This window comes from Mandrillus leucophaeus, unplaced genomic scaffold, assembly GCF_000951045.1.
Source record: "Mandrillus leucophaeus isolate KB7577 unplaced genomic scaffold, Mleu.le_1.0 Scaffold1089, whole genome shotgun sequence".
NCBI classification, from domain to species: Eukaryota; Metazoa; Chordata; class Mammalia; order Primates; family Cercopithecidae; genus Mandrillus; species Mandrillus leucophaeus.
In genome coordinates, this window is record NW_012099087.1 from 658,860 (window position 1) to 686,359 (window position 27,500).

At 37.6% G+C, this 27,500-nt stretch overlaps 1 protein-coding gene across 1 annotated transcript in view; it reads left to right on the forward strand.

Moving 5' to 3' along the window:
• Positions 1-17,195, forward strand: part of SCAF11 (SR-related CTD-associated factor 11) — a 78,392-nt gene extending 61,197 nt beyond the window's left edge. The window contains exons 8-17 of the mRNA XM_011987539.1: positions 1,666-1,724; positions 1,894-2,006; positions 2,949-3,050; positions 4,583-4,689; positions 7,305-10,022; positions 11,079-11,425; positions 13,113-13,331; positions 13,683-13,802; positions 14,071-16,321; positions 16,364-17,195. Coding sequence (XP_011842929.1) covers positions 1,666-1,724; positions 1,894-2,006; positions 2,949-3,050; positions 4,583-4,689; positions 7,305-10,022; positions 11,079-11,425; positions 13,113-13,331; positions 13,683-13,802; positions 14,071-14,217 — 3,932 coding nt within the window. The 3' untranslated portion in view covers positions 14,218-16,321; positions 16,364-17,195. The remainder of the gene's footprint in view (positions 1-1,665; positions 1,725-1,893; positions 2,007-2,948; positions 3,051-4,582; positions 4,690-7,304; positions 10,023-11,078; positions 11,426-13,112; positions 13,332-13,682; positions 13,803-14,070; positions 16,322-16,363) is intronic.
• Positions 17,196-27,500: the final 10,305 nt, after the last annotated feature.

Genomic DNA, 27,500 nt, shown 5'->3' on the forward strand with positions numbered 1-27,500 from the left:
AAAAAAAAAAAAAAAAAAAAAAGTAGAGTAGTATAAGGATGTTATTTAGAAATAAAGAAGTAAATGTTAGAAGAAACAGCCAAAAGATTTGATGAGTGCTTTGGGGAAGTGGAAATCAAGAGCAGGTATTTCCATAATTTTTCTTTATAAATTTGGAAGTACTGTTTGACACCTTAAAGTATGTATGTGCATTACTTTGATAAAACTAAATAAAAAGGTGTATCACTGCCCTCCAAAAACAGACAAGTAGGGTGGATTTGTGAAACGATCTTCAGGAAACCACAATTTAGACAAATTCACCAGTATTGAATACTTTGAGGGATTGTCATTGAAGCTGCTCAGTAATTATCTGAGAATTACCCAGAAATACGTGAAATAGCTTTTGGACTGGATTTTCCCATGTAGCATTGCCCACAGAAAACTAACAGTTCTTTCAGTAGAGAGCGTTTTATCTAATGAAGGCTTTCTGAGATAGGTTTCCAAGTGAAAGAATGCTGTGTAAACACTACATACTCATTAAGTGTTGAGTGAATGCAACTTGAAACAAAACAACTCAGCATCCTTAGGGCATAAAAGACACTATGTAGGTATAGCACAGCAATTCTATGTCTAGCTGAAGGAACATGGTTATTTCTAAGAGTGTATCTATGTACCTACCACACGTTTTTACTTCTTGCCTCATAAGCAATTTTAAAAATCAGCGTATCATCTTTTAGATACAGATTTTTAGACACAGATTTTCAAAGGGGTAAGGCAGTAAGTTCCAGAACTCAGCCTGTTCGCCTGCCACTAACATTGAAATTACATTTGTTACAATAGTTCTGAGAGGGACTTGTGCAAAACCAAACAGCTGTTATATAATAACTAAAAAGGAAATTAGTATGCTATTAAGTAGAAAGTAGGCTATTACCGACTGGACTAACAGAAGTAAAACAAAATATATATGATCTTACAGTGCAGGAAACAAGCCTCCTAGTTAGTGTGATTTATTTTGAACTATGTCAATAGGCCCTTTGTGAGGCAAGCAAGGGGGAAAATTAAAAGGCAGTTGTCATATGCACTGTAGACAGGTCGTAAGCAGTGAAGCCACCAACATTGTTGTAACAAAAAGCTGTTTCAGACAACACGTCTGCTTTTCCCTCTTAGTATAAAATTTGAAGGAAAGAACACACCTGAAGTGGGTGCCAGTGGCTAAATGGTAATTTATGGTTAACAAGAGTTGATGGCCCCAGGCCCCCTAGTCAGCCTGTACTTGAGATAGCTACCTGTTTTCTAGATGATAGCTGGAAAAGAAATGTTAAGTGCATTATTGATATTAAATAGCTTGACTTCTTGTGTATACCTTTTGTTACAAGATAGTTTAAGTTTGCATAAGGTGGCAGAAAATGATTAGAATTTTAACTCACGTGTTGTAAACATAGCAGGTTTTACATACTTCACCCAGTTTTCTCTATTGTGGCCTTTTATATTTTACTTGTATTTGTAGCTTAACAAGATAAGATGAAATCGGCATTTGGGAAAATTGTGTAAAAAATGTGTATTATTTGAAATGCAGCTTTTCTACATATTTCAACCCTTGGCAGTATACTGGTATCAGTGCTGGTTTATAGCCTTTTTAATAAAAATTAATACAAGGTAACCAAGTCCTTTTATGTCTTTGAACAGGAAACTCTTTATACAGTGAAACAGGAGGAGAGAAAAATGCAGCAATAAAGATAAATAAGGTTTGTTGAAACCAAGAAAAATCTTTTTCTTAAATAATAACACTTTAGGGTTATTTAGTCCATAAATAACCAGTGCTTCAGGTATATCAAAATATTTAAGTATAACTATTATTTACCTATTAGAGATATTTTTATTTGCGGTTTCACTAACTACTTTTTACTTTTCTAGCCTCAGAGATCAAATTGGAGTACAAATCAGTGCTTCAGAAATTTTTTCTGCAATATGTTTTCTTCTGTTAGTCACCCTGGAGAATCTTCCTTTACATCCTATAGCACTTATTGGTTAGTATTTTCTACTTTTAATTTATGCTGTTTATACTTGATGTTTAATTATTAACTTTGCTAGAAATTTAAACTCTAGGCCCAATAAAATCTGAAAGGCCCACGTTGGTTTTTTTGCTTTAGTTTTTTTCTTTTTTTTTTTTTTTTTAATTTTTGGAATGTAAAGTAGCTCTAGCCAAGAGAAAACCTGTTAATTTGGGGAGCTTCTCTATTGTGCAATGATTGCCTATGCCAGTGTGCTTTGTTTTCATTAATAAGTTGTTCTATATAAGCTCTATATATGATAAGAGAAGTAGGTTATTTATTAGATTGTGGGGATGTTACCTAAAGAAGAACCCTTTTAGAGCTGATCCATTCATCTTTGAATCCTAGTGACTGGCATGTAGATACAAAGTTGATATTTATGGAATTTGCAGATTAAATTGAGGCTTTAAAATCACGTATAGTTAGTTGAGCCAGCAGCACAGAATAAGATTGTGTGATTTAATTTTAGAGCTTGGCAAGGTACCAAAATATCTAAGTAGGCTTTTGAAAAGCTGAACTATGCCCATTTTTGGTTGCAGTCATCTTACCCTCCTTTATTTTCTTCTTTTGTCTTAGGCTTAGTTTCAAGTAGGAAACCATTGCACCTAGAATTTCTTTCTTTCAATAATGAGGATATTACTCTGACTTGACTTTATTTAAAAAATTCTGTGACTTAAGATAGAAATTCAAGTGTTATTTTTAACAAATAAATACAATTCTAATTTGCGATATAAAAATTGTACTTATTTTAGGAATGAGTTTATTTTGAAAGTGTTTAAATAGAAAAAAGCTCACATTCTGATAAGTGTGATTCATAATGCTAGGTACAAAAACAGCTGCTATTCTTTGTACGACCTAATTGTTTTTTTGAACCTAAAATTGTGAGATTCTGATGAAGGTCTAAAATGTATCTTTTAGTACAGAATTTATAGAAGCCAGTGAAATCAGTACGTTGATTAGGCAGAAGAGACATGAACTGGAATTGTCATGGTTTCCTGATACATTACCTGGAATTGGAAGGTAAAAATAAAATATTGTTTACTCAGATGTTTACATGCTAACGTGAACAAGATAGCATTAGTACTTAAATACAGGGGTACCTTACTCAGTTGTTATTTTCCTAAGGAAGTTTTGTGCAAATTAAACTTTGGTGTTTCAAATGCCCAACAAAGATTGTTACATAAAGGACCCCTTAGAAAGTAAAGAACCCTTAATTTATCTGTTTAACAAGTATAGCTGTGTATATGCTAGATTTATTTAAAAGGGAGAGAACCTGAATATTAAGATTTATTATTAGTAATACATCTGTCACCATTCCTGTACTGTTCTCCTGTTCTAGTCTTACCTGTATGCTGTCAGCTGAATCACACTTTTACCATATTCCTCTCCTCAAAAATGTTCTTCTAAATAACTATTTGATCAAGTGCCTACTCTACCCCGACACTCATGACTTTCTGTAATCTCGTTTTTTATTTCTTAGTTTAGTCCTGAAGCTACTAAGATGGTGCTAGATATGTAATATATACTTAAATCAAGCTCCTAAGTTAACATTAGGGTCGCTGCCTGAGTGTTATGTTAATTCCTATAACATATTATGACTTTATTTTATATGTCACTATAATATAGTTCTGTATAGGGCATTCACCCTCTAGGAATGATGGCAGAACATAATAGAAGTCAAATGAAGAAGTCCAGATGTATGTACTATGAAACCCTTCCTTATAGTTACATATTTTTATACATGTACAAGTTACATTTTTTTTCTCCATGCTTCTCTTCTCTTACTCCAGAATCTCACCTTATACTGAATCAGATAGTCTTTTGTTAGGAGACCTAAATGAGTAAGAAAAAAAAAAGCTGAGAAGTGGTTTGGGTTTGAATGGAGAAAATTTGAAGGGGAGGGAGTCTTAACAGATCTCTAGGGACACTGAGAACTTTGAAGAGCCATCCCCAGGTCGAGGAATTTTAGAATATAACATAGTGATATAAATCAGTTCCTTGGTTGCCTGGAAAGGAGGGAGAAGGATTACGAAGGAGTGTGAGGATACTTTCTGCAGGGATGGAAACGTTCTCTTTCTTGATTGGGGTGGTGGTTAACACAGACATATATATATATATATATGTACACACTTTGGTCAAAAGTTACCAAATGTACTCTTAAAATCTGTGCATTTTATGTTGAATTACACCTCAAAGTTGATTTTATTTTTTTAGACTAGTGAAGAACATGATGAAAGCTAGAAAATATCTTGTCAAAATACTACATAAATTATTTCAAAGAGAAACGTCTGTGTTAAGTTGCTTTCGTCTTTTCTTTGCCATGAATTTATCAGAAAAACATAGTTTAAAAGATTTTTTTCTGAATTGCAGCCAATCGGTAGCTATCTTCAGACAAGGAGTAACCTTGAATTTACATTTTTAGTTATTTGGGCAAAAAACGTTTAAGCACTGTATTTTAATATTGCTAACCTGATTTAGAGAATTAATACTTTTAGATTGCTGGTTTAATTTTTTAAACCATTTAAACAAAAATATTTTTATTATGTTTTCAGAATTGCTTTTATACCCTGGAATGTTGAAACAGAAGTCCTTCCTCTCATTTCTTCTACGTTGCCAAGAACTATTTTTCCAACAAGTACCATATCTTTAGAACATTTTGGTAAAGTTTGTGAAATCATTTTCTATTTTAAAAATTGTTGTTATTATTTTCTTCCAGTTTCATAAAAATGTGTGTTTGATGACTTAGAAAAGCTGTAAAGTAAGGCATAGTAACTTGTAAATACTTCTATAAATATTTGGACAGCGACTTAACTTTAAAATTGCTTCAACTAGAGTGTGTGTGTGTGTATATATATCTACACACACTGTATGTATCCTATATACACACACAATGGAATATTATTCTGCTACAAAAAGAAGGAAATCTTGTCTTTTGTGTCAACATGGATGAACCTGGAGGACATTATAGTAAGTGAACAAGGCAGGCACAGAAAGAAATACCACATGATCCACTTACATGTGGAATCTAAAAAAGTTGATCTCATAGAACTAGACTATAGACAAGGGGGTGGGGTAGCCTGGTGGGGTGGAGGTTGTTGGTCAATGGATAGAAAGTTTCAGCTAGATAGAATAAGTTCTAAAGGTCTATTGTGTAACGTGATGACTATAATAATGCAGTTGACCCTTGAAAAACACAGGTTTTAACTGGGTGGCGACATTTATACATGAATTTAAAAAAATAAATATATCGGAAAATTTTTGGAGATTTGCAACAATGAAAAAACTCACAGACAAATCTCATAGTCTATAAATAGTGAAAAAATTAAGGAAAAGGTATGTCATTAATGCATGAAATATATGTAGATACTAGTCTATTTCATCATTTACTACCATAAAATATATACAAATCTATGATAAAAAGTTAAAATTTATCAAAACATATACACACTCAAACTACATGGTTCCACCATTTGCAGTCATGAGAAATGTAAACAGCTGTAAAGATACAGTATTAACTCATAACTGTGTAAAATTAAATATAGTGCATATTTACCAGTGTAGCAATTTTTGTGGCTGCCACCTGTTGCTATTTTGGTGAGCTCAAGTGGAGGCTGAGGCTACAATGCGCTGTGATTGCACCACTGCACTGCAGCCTGTGCAACAGAACAAGGACCTGTCTCAAAAAAAAAAAAAAAACAACCTGCAAAACTTGGTGTAATGTAATCATCTCCATGTGAGCATTTGTCTTTCTAATAGATTGCATATCACAGTAAAAAGTGATCTCTTGCAGTGCTTGTGTATTTTTCATAGTGTTTAGTGCAATACTGTAAACCTTGAGTAACACCTTTGGAACCCACATGAAGTGCCATTAGTGATGTAGGAAGTGCTCCCAAGAAGCAAAGTTATGGCTTTATAAGAAGAAGTTTAATTCCTTGGTAGGAACTGATCGAGATCTATAGCTACAATTGCCCACCATTTCAGACAGATGATTCATCTTGTAAACAAATGATATATTAAAAATAAAATGATACAAACTTAGGGTATCAATAAATACAGTACAGCACTGCAATGTATTTTCTCTTATGATTTTTGTAATAACCTTTAGCTTCTTTTATTGTAAGAATACAGTATGTAACACATATAACATTAAAAATATGTTAATTCACTGTTATCGGTGAGGAGTATGGTGAACAACAGTTAAGTTTCGGGGAGTAAAAACTATGCCAATTTTTGACTGTGTGGGGGGTTGGTGCTCCTAATCCCTTTGTTGTTAAAGGGTCAACTATATCTGAAAATTGCTAGAGAGTGGATGTAAAGTGTTCTCACTAAACAAATGGTAACTATGTGAGGTAGCACATATATTAAGTAGCTAGATTTGGTCATTCCACAATGTTTATGTACTTCAAAACATCATGTTGTACATGGTAAACACATACAGTTTTATCTGTCAGTCAGTTTTAAAAATAAAAAATATTCCAACTAGAAACTCTCTTCTACAGTTTTTAGAAATTACAACTTGGAGGCTTTGAGGAGCTGATTCGAAGTCTCCTGTTTCAGGCTTTCATATCCAAACCATAGATCTTTAGAAGTAACATCTGTTAATTAATTATTAATAAATAGTTTGAGTCTTTATTAATTCATGAATAACTTGACCATTTTCTCTCTCCTTTTGCCTAGATAATCCCAGGTCATGGCCGGGCGCAGTAGCTCACGCCTGTATTCCCAGCACTTTTGGGAGGCCGAGGCAGGCAGATCACTTGATTTCAGCTTGGGCAACATGGCGAAACCCTGTCTCTATTAAAAATACAAAATAGCTGGACATGGTAGCGCGTGCCTGTAGTCCCAGCTACCCAGGAGGCTGAGGCGGGAGGATCGCTTGAGCCTGGGAGGTTGAGGCTTCTGTGAGCGATGATTGCTCCAGTGATCACACCATTGCACTCCAGCCTGGGTGACAGAGTGAGACCCTGTCTCTGAAAAAAAAAAAAAATTAAGCAAGTAGCAGTTACGAGACCAAAAGTTATTTTCCTTTTTTTTCTCCATAAAATTGCCCACTTGGACCAAATCTAGTTATAACTTATTTCAGTGTCATTAAGAAACTTGATGAATACCTCATATTACTCAGAGGTTAGTAGCTGTGCATTTATTAATAGTTTTATTTGTAAGTATTTTGTTTCACTCTGTTGCAGACTGTTTTATGCTAAAATTAGCTAAAGCCAAATTACTGTTTCTTAAAACACATATTTTTTACCCTTTATTTTTTTAAAAAAATATTAGGTACTTCTTGCAAAGGATATGCATTAGCACATCCTCAAGAAGGGGAAGAAAAGAAGCAAACTTCTGGTACATCAAATACCAGAGGATCAAGACGGAAACCTGCAATGACAACTCCTACAAGGAGGTCTACACGTAACACAAGAGCCGAAACAGCCAGTCAGTCTCAGAGATCCCCAATATCAAACAATTCTGGGTGTGATGCCCCAGGTAACAGTAATCCATCTTTAAGTGTTCCCTCTTCGGCTGAGTCAGAAAAGCAAACAAGACAGGCTCCAAAACGGAAGTCTGTAAGAAGAGGAAGAAAACCACCTTTACTGAAAAAGAAACTTCGGAGCTCTGTAGCTGCCCCTGAAAAATCATCTTCCAGTGATTCAGTAGATGAAGAAACAGCAGAATCTGACACATCACCTGTGTTAGAAAAAGAGCACCAATCAGATGTAGACAGTAGTAACATTTGTACTGTGCAGACACATGTAGAAAACCAGTCTGCTGATTGCTTGAAAAGTTGCAATGAGCAAATAGAAGAAAGTAAGAAGCATACTGCAAATCATGATACAGAGGAAAGAGTAGAATCTTCATCTTCTGAGTCTTGTGCTCAGGATCCTCCTATGCTAGTTGGTGAGGAAGGGGATGTTAAAAAACTTGAGAATACAGGTATAGAGGCTAAAGTTTTGTGTTTGGAAAGTGAGACTTCTAAAAATATTTTTGAAAAAGGAGGTGATCCATTGGAAAAGCAAGACCCGATATCTGGACTTTCAGAATCAGAGGTAAAGGCAGATATATGTACAGTTCATCTTCCAAATGATTTTCCTACATGTTTAACATCTGAAAGCAAAGTGCACCAACCTGTATCTAGTCCCCTAAGTGAGTTATCTGAGAATGTAGAGTCAGTGGTTAATGAAGAAAAAATGACAGAGAGTTCCATAGTAGAAGTTACTGAACATAAAGATTCTACACTAAAAACAGAGGAGCTTATAGAGAGCCCCAAGTTAAAATCTTCTGAGGGTGAAATTATACAAACGGTGGACAGACAATCTATTGAGAGCCCAGAGGTTCAATTGCTTGGGCATATTGAAACTGAAGATGTAGAAATAATTGCAACATGTGATACTTTTGGGAATGAAGATTTCAATAATGTTCAAGACTCTGAAAATAATTTATTAAAAAATAATCTTATGAACACCAAATTGGAAAAATCTTTAGAAGAAAAGAATGAATCGCCGACCGAACATCCTAGATCTACAGAGTTGCCTAAAACACACATTGAACAGATTCAGAAGCATTTTAGTGAGGACAACAATGAAATGATACCTATGGAGTGTGATTCATTTTGCAGTGACCAAAATGAATGTGAAGTTGAACCATCTGTAAATGCTGATCTTAAGCAAATGAATGAAAATTCTGTGACACACAGTTCCAAAAATAATATGCCATCTTCTGATCTTGCAGATGAAAAGGTTGAAACTGTTTCTCAACCATCTCAAAGCCCAAAAGATACCATAGATAAAGCCAGAAAGCCTCGTACTCGAAGATCTAGATTTCATTCTCCATCTACGACTTGGTCTCCCAACAAAGACACTCCACAAGAAAAGAAGCGGCCCCAGTCTCCATCTCCCAGAAGAGAAACTGGGAAAGAAAGCAGGAAGTCTCAATCACCATCTCCTAAGAATGAGTCAGCCAGAGGCCGGAAAAAATCCCGTTCTCAGTCCCCAAAAAAAGATATTGCAAGAGAAAGGAGACAATCTCAGTCTCGGTCTCCAAAAAGGGATACTACTAGGGAAAGCAGAAGATCTGAATCACTGTCACCAAGAAGAGAAACTTCTAGAGAGAACAAAAGATCTCAGCCAAGAGTGAAAGATTCCTCCCCAGGAGAAAAATCCAGGTCCCAGAGCAGAGAACGAGAAAGTGATAGAGATGGGCAGAGGAGAGAGAGAGAGAGGAGAACCAGAAAGTGGTCTAGGTCCAGATCTCATTCTAGGTCCCCCTCAAGATGTAGAGCAAAAAGTAAGAGTTCATCGTTTGGTAGAATTGACAGAGATAGTTACTCTCCCCGGTGGAAGGGAAGATGGGCAAATGATGGTTGGAGATGTCCACGAGGAAATGATCGGTACAGAAAGAATGACCCAGAGAAACAGAATGAAAATACAAGAAAAGAAAAAAATGACATCCATCTAGATGCTGATGATCCAAATTCTGCTGACAAACATAGAAATGACTGTCCCAGTTGGATAACAGAAAAAATAAACTCTGGGCCTGATCCAAGAACCAGAAATCCAGAAAAGTTGAAAGAGTCTCACTGGGAAGAAAATAGAAATGAAAATTCAGGAAATTCTTGGAATAAAAACTTTGGTTCTGGTTGGGTATCTAACCGTGGTAGAGGCAGAGGCAACCGTGGCAGAGGCACTTACAGAAGTAGTTTTGCCTATAAAGATCAGAATGAAAATAGGTGGCAGAATCGAAAACCACTCTCAGGGAATTCAAACAGTTCAGGGAGTGAATCTTTCAAGTTTGTGGAACAGCAATCCTATAAGCGGAAAAGTGAACAGGAGTTCTCATTTGATACACCAGCAGATAGATCTGGATGGACATCTGCATCTAGCTGGGCTGTGAGAAAGACTTTGCCAGCAGATGTACAAAACTACTACTCGCGACGAGGCAGAAATTCTACAGGTCCACAGTCTGGATGGATGAAACAAGAGGAGGAAACATCTGGACAGGGTAATGTATTCTTGTTGGTTTATTGATACTGTTTTATTTGAATAATTATAAATTTAATATGTTATTTGTATGAGTTGAAATGATCCTTATTTGTAGTTTTTATAACAAGCTGAACCCTAGTTGTTTGCAGGTCACTTTGCATTATATAAATGTATATACATGCACATTTATCTACATAAGTATATTATTAACGCTACCTCTGCTCCAGACCTTGCCAAAGACTTAAATATTTTCAGCACTGTTTGCTACAATAGAAGAGTTTGGGATATTCCTATGCAGGATTTAACCTCTAATTTGTTGATTTCAGATATGTATACTTTTAATTTTTTTGATAATTGTTCTCATACAAATAATAATAAGCCATTGTTTTAATAGTAAAGATTTATATTTCCTTTTTTTTTCTTGTTAAGAACATTGCAAGAAAAAGGCTGTTGAAGATATAAAAATTGAATAATCTTATAATTTAGTAACTAAATTTTATGTGATTTTTTTAACTAGTCAGTTTCTTGAGCTACTGATTGTTGATGTATGTTTTGCATGAACTTACTCTTAAAACATATATTCAGGTGAATGTTTTGTTTTTTGAGGTGGAGTTTTTCTTTTTTTGCCCAGGCTAGAGTGCAATGGCATGATCTCTGCTCACTGCAGCCTTCACCCCCTGGGCTCCAGCGATTCTCCAGCCTCCCGAATAGCTGGGATTACAGGCGCCCACCACCACACCTAGCTAATTTTTGTAATTTTTTAGTAGAGATGGGGTTTCACCATGTTGGCCAGGCTGCTCTCGAACTCCTGACCTCAGGTGATCCGCCTGCCTCAGCCTCCCAAAGTGCTGGGATTACAAGCTTGCACCACCGCGCCTGGCCAAATGTTTTCTTTCAGTTAGAAAATCAGTTCACGTTATTTAGAAATGACAGGATTAAATTAAGCAGTTGGAGATTGGTACTGTTATACTGAGCCTATTAATTGCTATTTAATTTTACTGTAACCAGTGGTTGTTTCTTTGTCTATAGAGATTTATAACGTGATTTTTTTCACAAGCTTTTTTTCTTTTGATAGATTCTAGCCTAAAAGACCAAACAAACCAGCAAGTTGATGGTTCTCAGCTACCTATAAATATGATGCAACCACAAATGAATGTAATGCAGCAACAAATGAATGCACAACACCAGCCTATGAATATCTTCCCATATCCAGTGGGTGTTCATACTCCTTTGATGAACATCCAGCGCAATCCATTTAATGTTCATCCTCAGCTACCCTTGCATCTCCACACAGGAGTGCCCCTCATGCAGGTAGCCGCTCCTACCGGTGTATCTCAGGGATTACCACCACCACCACCTCCTCCCCCACCATCCCAACAAGTCAACTACATTACTTCGCAACCAGATGGAAAGCAATTGCAGGTATGTTTTTAGCAATTCAAGTTTAATCAATATAGCCATTGTAAACATTTAGCTGTTCAGGACAGATGTTCAAAAAAAGGCATCCTGGCATTCAAAAACAATTTGTTTATTTGATTTTAGTTATGGTAAACCTTCATAGTCCCTCTTTCACTATCCTTCTCAAAACCCCCCAACTCCCAAATTAGAAAATTAATTAAATACTTATTACCAAATCCAAGCTACATATATGCTGTTACTTATATCTGAACAGGATTTTTTTTTTTTCATATTAAGTAAACCAAATTATAAACCAAATTAGGATCAAGTGGTGGGCGCTTTACATTTTTCTGCTGTTTTGCATTGTTTATGGGGGGTGTATGAGGCGGTGGGAATTAGTGATTAAGTACTATGATGAAGTTTTTATTGTCTTGTTCAGACAAACACTAGATAAAGTTGTTCATTATCCATTACCATCTGTGTTTCATTTTCATGAATTTATCATGCTGAAAAGAAAGGAGAAGTGCCTCTGTGAGACATAGAAAATTTGAATAATTTGCAAACATTGTGTTGCTTAAAATTTTATGACTGCCTTTAAAAAATTTTAGAATCCTAGGCGGGCACGGTGGCTCATACCTGTTATCCCAGCACGTTGGGAGGCCAAGGCAGGTGGATCAGTTGAAGTCAGGAGTTCGTGACCAGCTTGGCCAACATGGTGAAACCCCATCTCTACCAAAAATACAAAAATTAGGCCAGGCACGGTGGCTCACGCCTGTAATCCCAGCACTTTGGGAGGCCAAGGTGGACGGATCACGAGGTCAGGATCAGCCTGGCCAACATGGTGAAACCCTGCCTCTACTAAAAATACAAAAATTAGCTGGGTGTGGTGGCGGGCACCTGTAATCCCAGCTACTCAGGAAGCTGAGGCTGGAGAATTGCTTGAACTCAGGAGGTGGAGGGTGCAGTGAGCTGAGATCGTGCCACTGCACTCCAGCCTGGGTGACAGAGCAAGACTCTGTCTCGAAAAAAATATATATACAAAAATTAGCCAGGCGTGGTGATGCATGCCTGTAATCCCAGCTACTTGGAGGCTGAGGCTTGAGAATCACTTGAACCAGTAGTCAGAGATTGCATTGAGCCAAGATTGCGCCACTGAACTCTAGCGTGGGAGAGAGTGAGACTTCGTCTCAAAATAAATAAATAAATAAATAAATAAATAAATAAATAAATAAAAGTAGAATCCTGACAGTACGATAGAGTTGAAAGAATAGGGAAATTGGATTTTAGTATTTTGTATCTTAATCTTTTTCTCCTATCAACTTACTACAAGCCATTTGATTTTACTGCGTTATTTTTTCCAATCTTTAAAGTGGGGGCACTTATTTTCATTAATATGCCTGAAGATCCTTGCAGGAAAGATACAGTTCTTTAAAAGCTCTTCTCCTCCTTGTTTTTAGTGTTGCTGTCAGAATGTTACAATCCATATATATAATTTAAAACTCATCTTGACATATCTAAATAAGGCCCTGTTTAAGAGTGTTAATCATTTTTCTTTAAAGGGCCCTTTAGATATAATTACCTGAAATATGCATTTTTCTTTAGTACTAAGGTTGGTTTGCTTTGTGTTTTTTAATGTTATTTCTAATACATCACTAAAAGACTTCTGTTGAGTACAAGTAATTCATTAACTGATGATAACTCTTTAACACAGGGTATTCCTAGTTCTTCTCATGTAAGTAATAACATGAGTACACCAGTTTTGCCTGCTCCAACAGCAGCCCCAGGAAATACGGGAACGGTTCAGGGACCAAGTTCTGGTAATACTTCGTCATCAAGTCACAGCAAAGCCTCTATTGCTGCTGTAAAATTGGCAGAAAGCAAAGTAAGTGTTACAGTGGAAGCCAGCGCAGATAGCTCGAAGACAGACAAGGCAAGTTCAAGGTTGAGAGCAACCTCCATAATTCTGTATATGATAAAGGTGAAAAATATCAGCTTTTTATTGTATGAGTGGTGAAGGGAATTTCTTATTGGCAGTCTAAATGCCAGTATTATTTGAAGGATTCTCTCTAGATGAGTTGATGTCCAGTAAATTACTGGTAATACTTTATAATTGTTTTTAGAAATGTTTGACATGTTTTAGTAAATAAACTGTTTTGTATTTGTCACGTTAATAGTTGGAGAGTCTCTTATTGTAAATGTGAAGTATTTTCAGTTTCTTGTTTGAAATTTCGTGAGAGCATATGACTGGTAAATAATAAATTATACATTTTCTTCTCATCAGAAATTGCAAATTCAAGAAAAAGCAGCACAAGAGGTAAAATTGGCCATTAAGCCATTTTACCAAAATAAAGATATCACCAAGGAAGAATATAAAGAAATTGTACGGAAAGCAGTAGATAAAGTAAGTTATGCCTTTAGTGGAGTATGTGCACATTGTTTTGAACCACCTCTGTTTTAATAAATGAATGCTGAAGTTTAATTAAAATAATAAAAGCTAGCTCCTACTAATTCCTGTCTACTTTTTTGCCTTTTGACTAGTTTGTATGAGATAATGAAACATGAAAATAAGTCTGGTTATCTCTTTGGGGTTGTTTTTCACAAAGCTTTCTATTTTGGCTTTAATCCCTTTAAGCATGAAAAAAGTTTACCCCCCACCCCTTTTTTCTTAGGTTTGTCATAGTAAGAGTGGAGAAGTAAATTCTACTAAAGTGGCAAATCTGGTTAAAGCCTATGTAGACAAATACAAATATTCACGGAAGGGGAGCCAAAAGAAAACTCTGGAAGAACCTGTGTCTACTGAAAAAAACATAGGCTGAAATGGGGAACGCTGTCAAAGACATTATCAGGATATCTGCAAAGTGCAATTTCAACATGTACCATTAACTGAAAATCATACATAACTGTGATTGAAATTTGGTTTTGATAAAATTATTTTTTTAACATAGGATATGATGTTTTGTTCTAAATAAATATAGGTCTGCACTGCAACTTCTGTATCCTTCCTTCCCCTCCAACCTCCCCCACAAAATTCAAGGGAAAGTAAAGTGTTGAAAGGAATGTGCATCTTTACTAGGACTGTGTTACAGTGTGGATACTGAAAGATGTATAGCTTTTTGATTAGGGCAATGGAGTGCATAAATTAGAAACTTCTAAGTGCACTGGTTTTCAAAGAGATATATATATAAAATGCATTTATTCTGTCAGGTTAAAATATAAAGTATGATCTTTATGATTGATTTTTTCCCTCTAATTATAGAAAGTTAAATAATGTATTACCATGAAAAATGTTTCTAATATTAAATAGAACATATCAGTTGCAGAGTTCCTAATGTGTATTTTTAAAGCACATATCTGAATAAATTGCCTAGATAGAAAAAAATTATCACATGAGTAAAATTTAGTGTTCAAAACATTGAGACACTCTTCACCTATTGTATGACCAAATAAAGGTTATGCTGCTTGTTTTTCTTTTGTGCCTTTTTTTACCCTGAATTGAGATAAGCAGTTTGACTTACTAGATTACAACTTTGGCCGTTCAAAGTCTTTGTTGAAGACTTTGAAGAAAAAGATTTGGAAAAATTGTTGACTTTCGGCTGGGCATGATGGCTCACGCCTATAATCCCAGCATTTTGGGAGGCCGAGGCGGGTGGATCACCTGAGGTTAGATCATCGAGACCAGCCTGGCTAACATGGTGAAACCCCGTCTCTACTAAAAATACAAAAATTAGCCAGGCGTGTTGGTGCATGCCTGTAATCCCAGCTATTCGGGAGGCTGAGGCAGGAGAATCAGTTGAACCCAGGAGGCAGAAGTTGCAGTGAGCCGAGACCGTGCCATTGCACTTCAGCCTGGGCAACAGGAGCAAATCTCCGTCTCAAAAAAAAAAAAAAAAAGTGTTGACTTTGTAGAAATTATGTACTTTCGTAGTATCTTCTTCTACCCATTGCAGATGATAAATTATTTGTGCCAATTTGAGAATTGCTATTAAGCTGTTATCCTCCCTTCCTTGGGACTAAGAATTACAAGACTCATGGCACTGGCATAAAGTCGTTGTTTAATCACTGATGAAATTATTTTCACACTTGTTACAATGAATGAAGTGTTAATTTGGTGATCAGGTGGTAGCCATTAGCCATGTTGCAGAATTCTAAAATTCTAGCCAATGAAACCTGTGTTTTAGAAATGCAGAGGAAAATTGAATAATGGAGTCTTGGTTAGCCTTTCAGGGACTAGGGATTTGTTTTTTTGTTTGTTTTTTTGTTTGTTTGTTTTCTTCTTTTTAGTACTAGAATATCTTATAAAAGGTAAGTTTAAAATGTTTATCGTGCCATTATTTTAACTGGCATCTTGAAAGAACAATGCGTTTTCTCCATGATAAACTCTGATTCCAGTAGGAATTTTCAGTACATACCAAGTACCTGGAAAGTTCTTCAGATAAGTTAATGGATCCAAGGAGATACATGCCTCCATGAGATAAACTGACCCTTTTACTAGCTAAACTAGCCAGAGCAATACTCTGTAGAACTGTGCTTTTCTAAAGTAAGGATTATCTGTTTCTCAATTTTACGTGCATAATACTTTTCCTGGTGCTAGCTTTGATAGGCAAAATATCTTGAAATGTTGGCCCCATAATGATTGTGCTAGTTCATAAGCTTTGTTAAGTTATGAGTGTAATCATAAAAATATTTCCAAGCAGTTTTTGACCTTCATTCTACATTTCTGGGCATTTGTAATATGGTATTCTACTGCTATATATTTTTAAAGTTTGCATTTAGATTATGATAAAGAAATTTCAAGTGTATTTCTTCTAATAAAGTATTAAGACAGTGTTTCAGAATATCAAGGCACACCTCCTTAGTTGTTTTAGGTTAGAACTCTACAAACAATTTTGTGAATGTTCAAAGTATTTTGAGTTAAGGCTAGTTCATACTTTGAAATTTTTGCAGCAAATTGCTGCGTCTAAGTTGATTAATCACACAATACATACTTTTCCTGCATTTTCTTTCAGTGACATTTGAGAATTGGGTGACATTTTAAAATGTGCTTTATACCATTTAGCTTTTGCAAACAAGTTCTAAAGTTTTGGAGCAAAAGTGGTGTGGTCAAGAGTTGAAGTCTCATATATCTTTAGTAGCACTCCCATGAATTATTTCCATGACAATGACAAGTGTGTGTTCCATATCTGATTGGGGCACTGATTAGACTGCATTAATAGCTAATGAAGAGTGTTATTTGATTAGAATTCAAACTTTTAAAATTTTGAAATGTTTAAGAATGTATTAGAAAATGCATGCTTTATGTTGAAAAAATACATTGCTTTAACATTCCTCATTCTTTAAGAAATTTATGTTAATTTTGCATGGGCACAAACTTAATCAGAAACATTTTGTGGAGTTACATTTCCTCTTGTTATTTATCAAGGTTCAGTATTGACTTGATCTTTGAAACCTTGGTCCTTTTCATTTACTAGTCACATTGACCGATGTTTTATAGAAATGCCTAGAATTTTGAGACTAATAGTAGTTATCCATTAACATTCTAAAAGTTTTGTGCTTTTTAAAATTTGTTTTGGTAATTACCACATTTTTTTCTCTTACCTTCCTTTAAATGGCCACAGTGTATACTGCTTGAATGTTCCATCCAAAAGATGTAGCTTCAGAAGCACAGTGATTGCCCCAGGGTCCATGAGATATTGTTTTTATTATGAAGTTGGAGTGCTGTCTACTGAAATTATACTCTTAAATAAATATGTATGTAGTGTGTAATATTTTCTAATAAATTCTTTTGATAAACTAATGTCTTTAACATTTTATTATTAAGTTTCCAGGGGAATGGTGACTTGTTGATTATAATTCCTTACAAATGTGTTGAAGTGTTACTTGGATTTGTACCAAAGTCATTCGCATCATGGTTACATAATACCCAAGCTCTAAAGCAAGCCTAGAGTTAGCTATAAGCATATATTTTAATGGCATTTCCCCTAATTACATAATTATTGGAAGAAATTAGAAAAACTTTAGTAAATGTGTAAAAAACACTGAAAAAGGAGAAAAATCACCTGTAATCCTACCAAAGGTAACAACTAATGCCAAACAAACTGCACATAATTATGTTGTAACCTTTCATTTTCACTTAATGATGTACTGAGAATTTTCCATTTTAATAAAAATTATAGCTTATTATTTTGTCAATAAAAAATGATAGGGGCCGGGCGTGGTGGCTCAAGCCTGTAATCCCAGCACTTTGGGAGGCCGAGACGGGCGGATCATGAGGTCAGGAGATCGAGACCATCCTGGCTAACCCGGTGAAACCCCGTCTGTACTAAAAAATACAAAAAACTAGCCAGGCGAGGTGGCAGGCACCTGTAGTCCCAGCTACTCGGGAGGCTGAGGCAGGAGAACGGCTTAAACCCGGGAGGCGGAGCTTGCAGTGAGCTGAGATCCTGCCACTGCACTCCAGCCTGGGCGACAGAGCGAGACTCCGTCTCAAAAAAAAAACAAAAAGATATATACTGGCTGTATAGTGTTTTTTTGTTTTTTTTGTTTTTTGTTTTTTGTTTTTTGTTTGAGATGGAGTATCGCTCTGTTGCCCAGGCTGGAATGCAGTGGCACCATCTCAGCTCACTGCACCCTCCACCTTCCGGGTTCAAGCAATTCTCCTGCCTCAGCCTCTTGAGTAGCTGGGATTACAGGCACCTGCCACTATACGTGGCTAGTTTTTGTACTTTTAGTAGAGATGGGGTTTCACTATGTTGGTCTTGAATTCCTGACCTCAAGTGATCTGCCTGCTCAGCCTCCCAAAGTGCTTGAATTACAGGCGTGAGCCACTGCACCTGGCCCAAATGGCTGTACAGTAGTCTATAACGTGACTGTACCATTAAAACAATCCTCCACTGTTGGATGTTAAGTTGCCTTTTTTTTTTTTTTTGAGACGGTGGTTCACTCTTGTCACCCAGGCTGGAGTGCAGTGGTGCGATCTCAGCTCACTGCAACCTCTGTCTCCCAGGTTCAAGTGAGTCTCCTGCCTCAGCCTCTTGAGTAACTGGGATTACAGGTGCCTACCACCACGCCTGGCTAATTTTGGTATTTTCAGTAGAGACAGGGTTTCACCATGTTGGCCAGGCCAGTCTCGAACTCCTAACCTCAGGTGATCTGCCCACCTCAGCCTCCCAGAGAGCTGGGATTACAGGCGTGAGCCACTGTGTCTGGCCTAAGTTGCTTTTATGAATATAAATTAGTAAAATACAAATAAGACATATAAACAATCTCTACCAATTTCAGATTTTCTTGGGCTTGATTCTACCAATAGAATATCTCATTTTATAAAAATTTTTTAATGTGATTATACACACATGCATACTTTCTAAAACTGAATTACATATACCTGTGAAACTTCATTTTCTTAAGCTGATTTTTCAACCACTACAAAGATTTGTTTGTATATATTTCCAAACTCTTTAATGCATTTACAAAAATTTTTTTAACTTGCTGGCAGAGTGGTTCCCACCTGTAATCCCAGCATTTTGGGAGGCCAAACCAGGAGGACTGCTTGAGCTCAGGAGTTGGAAACAGTCTGGGTAACATAGCAAGACCCCGTCTCTACAAAAAATCAAGAAGTTGCCCAGGCGAGGTGGTGTATACCTGTGGTCTCAAGATACTTGGGAGGCTGAAGTGGGAGAATTGCTTGAGCCCAGGAGGCAGAGGTTGCAGTGAGCCAAAATTGTGCCACTGCACTCCAGCCTGGGTGTTAGAGCGAGATACTATCTCAAAAACAATGTTTTGTAGGGTTCCAGGAAAGCAGGTTGCTCAGATCGTTTTTCCCAGCATATGAATTGTATATTGTAAATTGTTCTGCATCTCTAGTTCCCTTAATAAACTGAAGATATAAAGTCAGTATGTATGAATGTGCCATGTTTTTTATAATGGCTACATCATGTTCCTCTCTTGCTGGTCATTTAAGTTATGTGCAGGTTTTGGCTATTAGAAAGAACGCTTTAATGAACACCCTTTGTGACTTACCACTGAACAATTTTTTTTTTTTTTTTTTTTTTTTAGCCAAGAGTCTCACTTTGTTGCCCTTGCAAGAGTGCAGTGGCACAATCACTGCTCACTGCAGCCTCAACCTCCCAGACTCAAGCAGTCCTCCCACCTCAGCCTCCTGAGTAGCTGGGACTACAGGTGTGCACCACCACGCCTGGCTAACTTTTGTATTTTTTGTAGAGATGGGGTTTTGCTGTGTTGCCCAGGCTGGTCTCAAACTCCTGGATTCAAGCAATCCACCTGCCTCAGCCTCCCAAAGTGCTGGGATTACAGGCATGAGTCACTGCACATGGCCTGTTCATAGGTCTTCCAGAATGTTCAGTTCATCAAACGATGCACACCTACTGTGTATAAGGAATTCTTAGATTTTTCGTGTCAGGTTTTGAATAGTACAGTAAATACTACCATATTAAGCTTCTAGTATGTACTAGGCATTCTGTCAAACATTTCATATGTATTACCACATTTCATTTATAAAACCAATTCTAGTAATTTGACAAAAAAAATTGAGATGCATAAAGGATTAACTGAGTTATCTAGTTGCACAGCTACTTAGTGGAGCCAAGATTCACATCCAAGTCCATGCTAGACTTGGGGATGTTACATTGAGTTCACATATATAAACTTATGTTCGTATAGTAACGCAGGAATGATAGCTGATATAGAGAAGTGAAAACAGCACGGGGAAAGTGAGAGGAAGGGACATGTATCATATGTCTAATTAGGTCCACTCATTTTTTACTTTTTTTTTTTTTGGAGACAAGTCTCGGTTTGTTGCCCAGGCTGGAGTGCAGTGGCGTGATCTCGGCTCACTGCAGTCTCAACCTCCTGGACTCAAGTGATTGTTACACCTCAGCCTTCCAAGTAGCTGAGACTACAGTCATGGGCCACTCCGCTCGGCTAATTTTTTTAATTTTGTGGAGACAGGATCTTGCTTTGGTGCCCTGGCTGGTCTCAAACTCCTGAGCTCAAGCAATTGTCCTGCCTTGGCCTCCCAAAGTGCTGGGATTATAGGCATGAGCCATGGTGCCTGGCCTCATTTTTGACTTTTTAATAGCACTCCCATATTTCCTGTTTCGGAGATATTTAACCATGAAGCCATCTTTAGTGCATTCTTTGCTTTTCTTGCCCTGTTTTCATTTTCTCAGTTTCCTGTGCATTGATTCCTCCTTTACAATAAACTCCAGCTTGTTTCCAGCCATGTTACCTTTGACTTCTTTGAATAGTTTTAACTCTTACTTAAATTCTGTGGAAACCAGTTTCATCTTAGACACTATAGACTAATCATCCAATAGTACAGTTTTGGCCAAATTATTCCACATCATTTCTTCAACAGATAGTGCCAGCCTGTGTGTGTTACACAGTAGAGAAGAGGGAGCAAAACAATATCATCATGGAACCATATACTTGTTGGGTAAACAGGTACATGTATAACTGATGAGGGTGCAAATAGGACAACCAGATGCTCCAAGAATCTGATGGGTTTATAAAGTCTAAGATTGGTCAGGGAGGATCCCTGGGGTGGGAAGGGCGTTGACACTTCAGCTAAGAGCCAGATGGTAGCTAGGGAGGGAGAGGATGAACTGGCAGAGGGAATGGGGCAAGAGTGGGTCTTGCCGGAGAGCATGGCATCCCTAAGCCTGGAATGGCTGGAATGAAGATTGAGAGGAGTTTTTTGGCAACATATTTTGTAAGGAAAAGCTTTTAAACAGGAGGTGTTTGACATGATGAGATTTACTTTTTGAAATGAGTGCTCAAAATGTTTCATGGCTCAATACAAGCGGTTAGAACATGAGAAGTGGGCCGGGCGCGGTGGCTCATGCCTGTAATCCCAGCACTTTGGGAGGCCAAGGCGGGCAGGTCACCAGAGGTCAGGAGTTTCAGACCAGCCTGACCAACAGGGAGAAACCCCATTTCTATTAAAAATACAAAATTAGCCGGGCATAGTAGTGCATGCCTGTAATCCCAGCTACTCGGGAGGCTGAGGCAGGAAAATCACTTGAACCTGGGAGGCAGAGGTTGTGGTGAGCCAAGATTGTGCCATTGCACTCCAGCCTGGGCAACAAGAGTGAAACTCTGTCTCAAAACAAAACAAAACAAAAAACATGAGAAGTGTTCAACCAAAAACATTAAACAACAGTGTTTTAAATTTTGTCAAACTGGTAATTTCCAATTGTGGCAAGAGTGCCATGATCAAACACTACTGTGAGGGGTGTGCAAATATGTACAATTTTTCTGAAAGGCAATTTGAAAATAGGTATAAAGAACCTTAAAGGGATTATGTATTCTTTTCATACTATAAACATCCTGGTCCCCATATTTCTTTCCCGTATTAGTGGAAAACTGGAGGGGGATGGTTAACATAAACTATGGTTCATTCATATAAAAGTATTTTACAGCTATTTTAAATGTTTCCGGGGGACAGGAAGTGGAAGAATGTACTCCTTTAATATTAAATGGAGAAAATATAGGACAAAAACTAGATACAATTATCCTAACTTTCTTTAAAAACTTTAAGGCAAAAATACATATATTATTCATAGAAGTTGTTTCTGGATAATAGAGGGTTTTTTCCCGTCTTTAAAAACTTTCAGGCAAAAAATATATATATTATTAATAGAAGTTGTTTCTGGGTAACAGAGGATTTTTCCCCTGTATGCTTTTATCTCCCAGATTTCACAGTTAATAAAAATTGCATGATCAGAAAAACTATCTTCAAAATTGCAGGCCTCGCTGCTTGTGGTATGAGGGCGAGAGATGGGGTAAAGGCTTTGGTCTAGGCTGAAGAGCTGAAAGTTTCCCACACTGGAACTGGTCTGAGTTCTTAGTTGCTTGAGCATCTGGCTGTGATGGGCAACTGTCTGATGTCTCCTCACACTCAGTTCCTCAGGGAGGAGCTTAACTTCTCTGGCAACTGATGAGTTCTAGTCTGTAAATAGTCAGCACCCACTGGCTTTGTGGAGTGAGAAACGCTTTAGTCATGAAGCAGTGGACTTCCCAAACAGTAACTAGCTGAGCATACTCCCCACCAATCCTGTGAGTTTGACAGAAGATAATCCATTTCTGGTGATAAGTAAGGGTATCTGGGCTTTAAAGCTCACAGAGGGCCCGGTTTTGTGACAGTGAGTATGTGCTCTCTGAACCTGAATTACCTATAAAAAGGGGTGCTGCCTATCTACCTTGCAGGGTTACTGAGGATTGAGATAATAGATGGGAATGTCTTGAAATTTACTCCACATTTACTTGGGGAAATTCTTGCCTATATAACCAGGACTGTTTTCTCGTTTCATCCCTGCTGGACAGTGATGGAAATGCAACTTAACTTACCAAGTGGTTTGCAATCTAGCTGCATACTTAGGGTCATATGGAGAGTTTTATAAAAGGCCATGCACAAGCACAGGCCCACCTCCCAAACCAATTGTATCTGTCTCTGGGATGGGGTATTTTTAAATCTCCCAGGTGGAGTCTAATGTGCAGCCAAGAAGCAAACCATGTAACTTTTTTAGATCCCCTGCAGATCACAGCTGTTCTGTTAGAGTAACATAATTAATTAGATTACAGCTTGTTGTCTTTTTGAGACAGAGTCTTGCTCTATCACTCAGGCTGGAGTGCAGCCACATGATCACAGCTCACTGTAGGCTCAACCTCCTGGGCTCTAGTGATCCTCCCAAATACTGGAAATACAGGCACGTGCTATCATGCTAATTTTTGTATTTTTTGTAGAAATGAGGGTTCACCATGTTGCCCAGGCTGGTCTCAAACTCCTAGGCTCAAGCAATCTACCTGACTCAGTCTCCCAAAATGCTGGGATTACAGGTGTGAGCCACTATGCCTGGCCAGATCACAGCTTGTGTGGATTCTACCCCGCTCTCAGAAACATCAACAGCACCTGATAGTTTGTACACACACGTAACTCTTTTTAACGTTGTTTTCAAATTCGAATTTACCACATTATCTGGGATTTTGAGCCCACTAAGCACTAGGAAGATGGCAAAACAGCACCTTCAGAGACAAGACGCCAAACATTTCCAGGGTGTTCACACAGTAGTTCACGGTGCAATCAACCTCTTGTAGGAACCCAGCTGTTGGTAAGGTTAGGATGAGTATACTTAATTTAACAAGATTTTTATTTACACTCTTGCCTAATGGAGTTATAGCTTCTAAAATTATTGTTGTATTGCTTTTTCAAATAATTTCCAGAAATCTTTTTCTTATACACTTTATATATAGCTGATAACACTTTATATATAGCACTATCTATATATAGATAGCACTTTATATATAGCTGATAAGTACAGTCAATCTTAATTACCAACAACAGCAGTGGCTAACACTGAGCGCTTATTACTGGCTCTGTGCCAAGAATTTTATTTGTATTACCTACTTCAATTTTCCTAACAACCTTGAAAGGTAGGACCCATTATTAACTTCATTTTAGAATGGAAAAAATGCTCTCAACCATCTTACAATATTCCTCTCAGCTCATTACATGGTCTGCCCAGTGATATTTCCTTTGTGACGTATCCAGGTCCTAACACTGACCCTTCCTCCAACCTATCTAGCAGTTTGGGCACTAGAAATAACTTCTAGTATATTTCTGTTTCCATTATCCTGCTCCAAAGTGTGTGAAGTCCTCATAATCAGTCAAATATTATAACTATAATAAACTAAGTGGTCACCCTATTTAGTCTTTCAGATCATCCTGCAGACTTCTACTAATTATCTAATTCATCTAATATTAATTATGTACTTGTTATGAGCCACTTAACTCCTATATGCCACATTGCCAACAAACTTTACAGAACTCCAAACAAAATCTTAATTAAAAAGGAATGAGTCTGCTCAGGCTGAAGGTAAGGACTGCACACCTGCTCAGCCATCCTCTTGCCTATGACTCTCAATCTGACTTCCTTTGAGGCACTTCTGGTTAGTCCCATTCACCCTCAGAACCTAATTTGGACTGTATTTGTACTTGCCATTTGCACCCCCCCAGACTGCTCTGTGGAACTATCTTACTAGATAATAAGGGAAATTCAACTCCTAAGTTAATGTCCAACAGAAACACATGCCCCAGTGCATCAAGAGACAAGAGCAGAATGTTTATAGCATCATATGTAGTTGCCCCAAACTAGAAACAATCTAAATGCCATCAGTGTTGGGAATATTCAGCAATAAAAGTAAGGGAACCATTGCTGCATCCAACAATATAGGTGAATCTCACAACCAAGCTGGGTGAAAGACAAAAAATATAAATCCAATACCGTATTTCTGTAATAGTTCAAAAATTGACAAAACTAAATTATAGTGTTTAGAGATCCATAATGACATAGTAAAAGTAAAAAAACCATAAAGAATAGAAGCAATTGCTTTGAAAATCCAGATGGTGGTTACTGATGGGGGTTTAGGGGCTTTGATGGAGATGGGACATGAGAGGCTTCTAGGGGGACTATCAAGGTCTTTTCTTGATCTGGGCAGTGGGTACGTAGAGTTTGCAGTAAAATAATAAGCCAGGCACTGTGAATCATGCCTGTAATCCCAGCTACTTGGGAGGTTGAGGCAGGAGGATTGCTTCAGGCCAGGAGTTCAAGATCAGCCTGAACAACATAGCAAGACCCTGTCTCTAATAAAATAAAAATAAAGCTCTACTCTACATTTTACTCACTTTGTTATATGTGTTATATTTCATAATTTAAAAGTTTTTAAAGAAAGTATCAAGGGGCTAGCAGTTAACCCAAAGCCATTGTTTTAGATTTGATAGTCAAATCTACATTTTCCCATTCTCTCAATCCAGTCCCAATGGGAAAAAGAAAATCCATGAACTTGAAGGGGGAAAAAAAAAAATCTCCAAAGAATAATTTTGCATCACATTAAGACATACATCTGTTTGGAACCAGAAATAAGTATAAAGCAACAAACATGCAAGGGCCTACTCTGCACAAGAGTGAAGTTGTGTGTTCATTTCCAATAGTGCTCAGCCAGGCATGGTGGCTCACGCCTATAAATCCCAGCACTTTGGGATGCCAAGGCAGTAGGATTGCTTGAGTCCAGGAGTTCAGACCAGCCTGGGCAACATAGTGTGACCTTGTCTCTATAGCCAATCAATCAATTGAAAACAGTGCTTTCTGTATTAGATTGCACCAACTTTCAGGTCCTTTGTTTTTCTAAGTTACTTTAACCATGCCATTTTTACCTAAAGATGAAAAACAAACTCATTTTCAATGGTTGTACAAGTTAGAAAATTGCCTGTCCCAGGCAGCTGCCTTGCAAAAGTGATTTTGTTTAAAAGGTCAACCTGAAAGCCAGTCTAGTTTTGTCTTTCACAGTTTAGCTATAAACAGCGCATATTTGATAATTCAAATCAATACATCTTCTCAAAAGCAAAGGCTAAACGTTTTCTGCAGTTTAGGGAAGTCATAATGTCTAGTCCAGAGATTCTGAAGCCCCTGTCAACCAAATGTGTTGGTCAAACTTATTACATTTGATTTCAAAACTACACTTTGTGGGGCCTGCTAGTTCCGTTTACTTGGTGGCCAAGCCATTTCTGTCATCTCTGCTCCTCCCTGAAATTGTTGTTTCATTTTTGTATATTTTGTTTGTGGAGAATGTGTATAGCTTTGATCTCTTACTAGTTAGTTAACCCCTGCACTTGTCAACCTATAACCTCCTCTTATCCTGAACAGACCTCTCCAAACTCAAACTCTCTACCATTAGGTCTGTCCATTTCTATGTTATTATTATTTTGAGACAGGGTCTCACTCTGTTGCCCAGGCTGGAGTGCAGTGGCACGAATATAGTTCACTGTAGCTTCAACCTCCTGGACTCAAATATCCTCATGCTTCAGCCTCTCCAGTAGTTGGGACCACAGGCATGCGCCACCACACCCAGCTAATTTTCTTTTTTGTAGAGGCAAAGTCTGGCCATGTTGACCAAGTTGGTCTCAAATTCCTGAGCTCAAGCAATCTTCCTGCTTCAGCCTCCCAAAGTGCTGGAATTATAGATGCCTGGCTGAGGTGTGTCAAATTTCTACTGGCCCTTAGAATCTCTCATTAAAAGACATTTTCCCTTCTCAGGGGTGGGGCGTGGTGGTTCACACCTGTAATCCCAGCACGTTGGAAGGCCGAGGTGGGTGGATTGCTTGAGCTCAGGAGTTCGAGATGAGCATGGGCAACATGGCAAAACCCCATCTCTACAAAAATTAAATAAATAAATACAAAAATTAGCCTGGCATGATAGCTTGCACCTGTAATCCCAGCTAACTCAGGAGGCTGAAGCGGGAGGACCGCTTGAGCCTGGGAGGTGGAGGTTGCAGTGAGCCGAGATTGCACCACTGCACTCCAGTCTGGGTGACAGAGCCAGACTCTGTCTTAAAAATAAATAAATAAAAGATAAAAAATAATACAAAGTACTTATAAAAAAGACATTTTGCCTTCTCCATAAAGCCCTTCCTATTTTCCCTTTCCAACTCAGCATCAAATGAAGCCTGCTACATGATTAAACTCCCAAAGTCTTTATAATTTCCTTATGGCACATATTTTTACCTTTTATTGCATTGGGTATTATTTGTAAGTCTGGCCTACCCTCAGAGCAGGACATCTCCGCCTTCCGAAGCAGCAGCATAGGTACTCCAACAGTATTGCAGGCTGAAGGTGATTTAAGAGTGTACGCTGGGGAAAATCCCATTAACATCATACTAATGTTGAGGAGGAACGACTCTTTCCAAAGGAGTCAGCAGATGGCTGTTTGAACTAGGCACCAGACGGATAGTTGATTACAAACTGTGGTTTCAACTTACTATAAACGTTTTGTCTTAGAAATGGCCCTTTGTCAAGGGTATTTCCAGAAAGTTTTTCTAGTTTTACGAAGTGGTGCCAAGTTAATGAATGAAATACTTGGGAAATCTGAAGAATTATGGAAAATCTTAAAAGACAAAATGCAAAGAAAGAAAATACGAGTAACAATGAGGCAAATACAAATGAAAAGATCTGCACCAAAACTAGGGGTACATAGTGTTTATACTAGCAGACTCCTGGCCTTGAATCTGACTCTCTGAGGAAAGAATTCT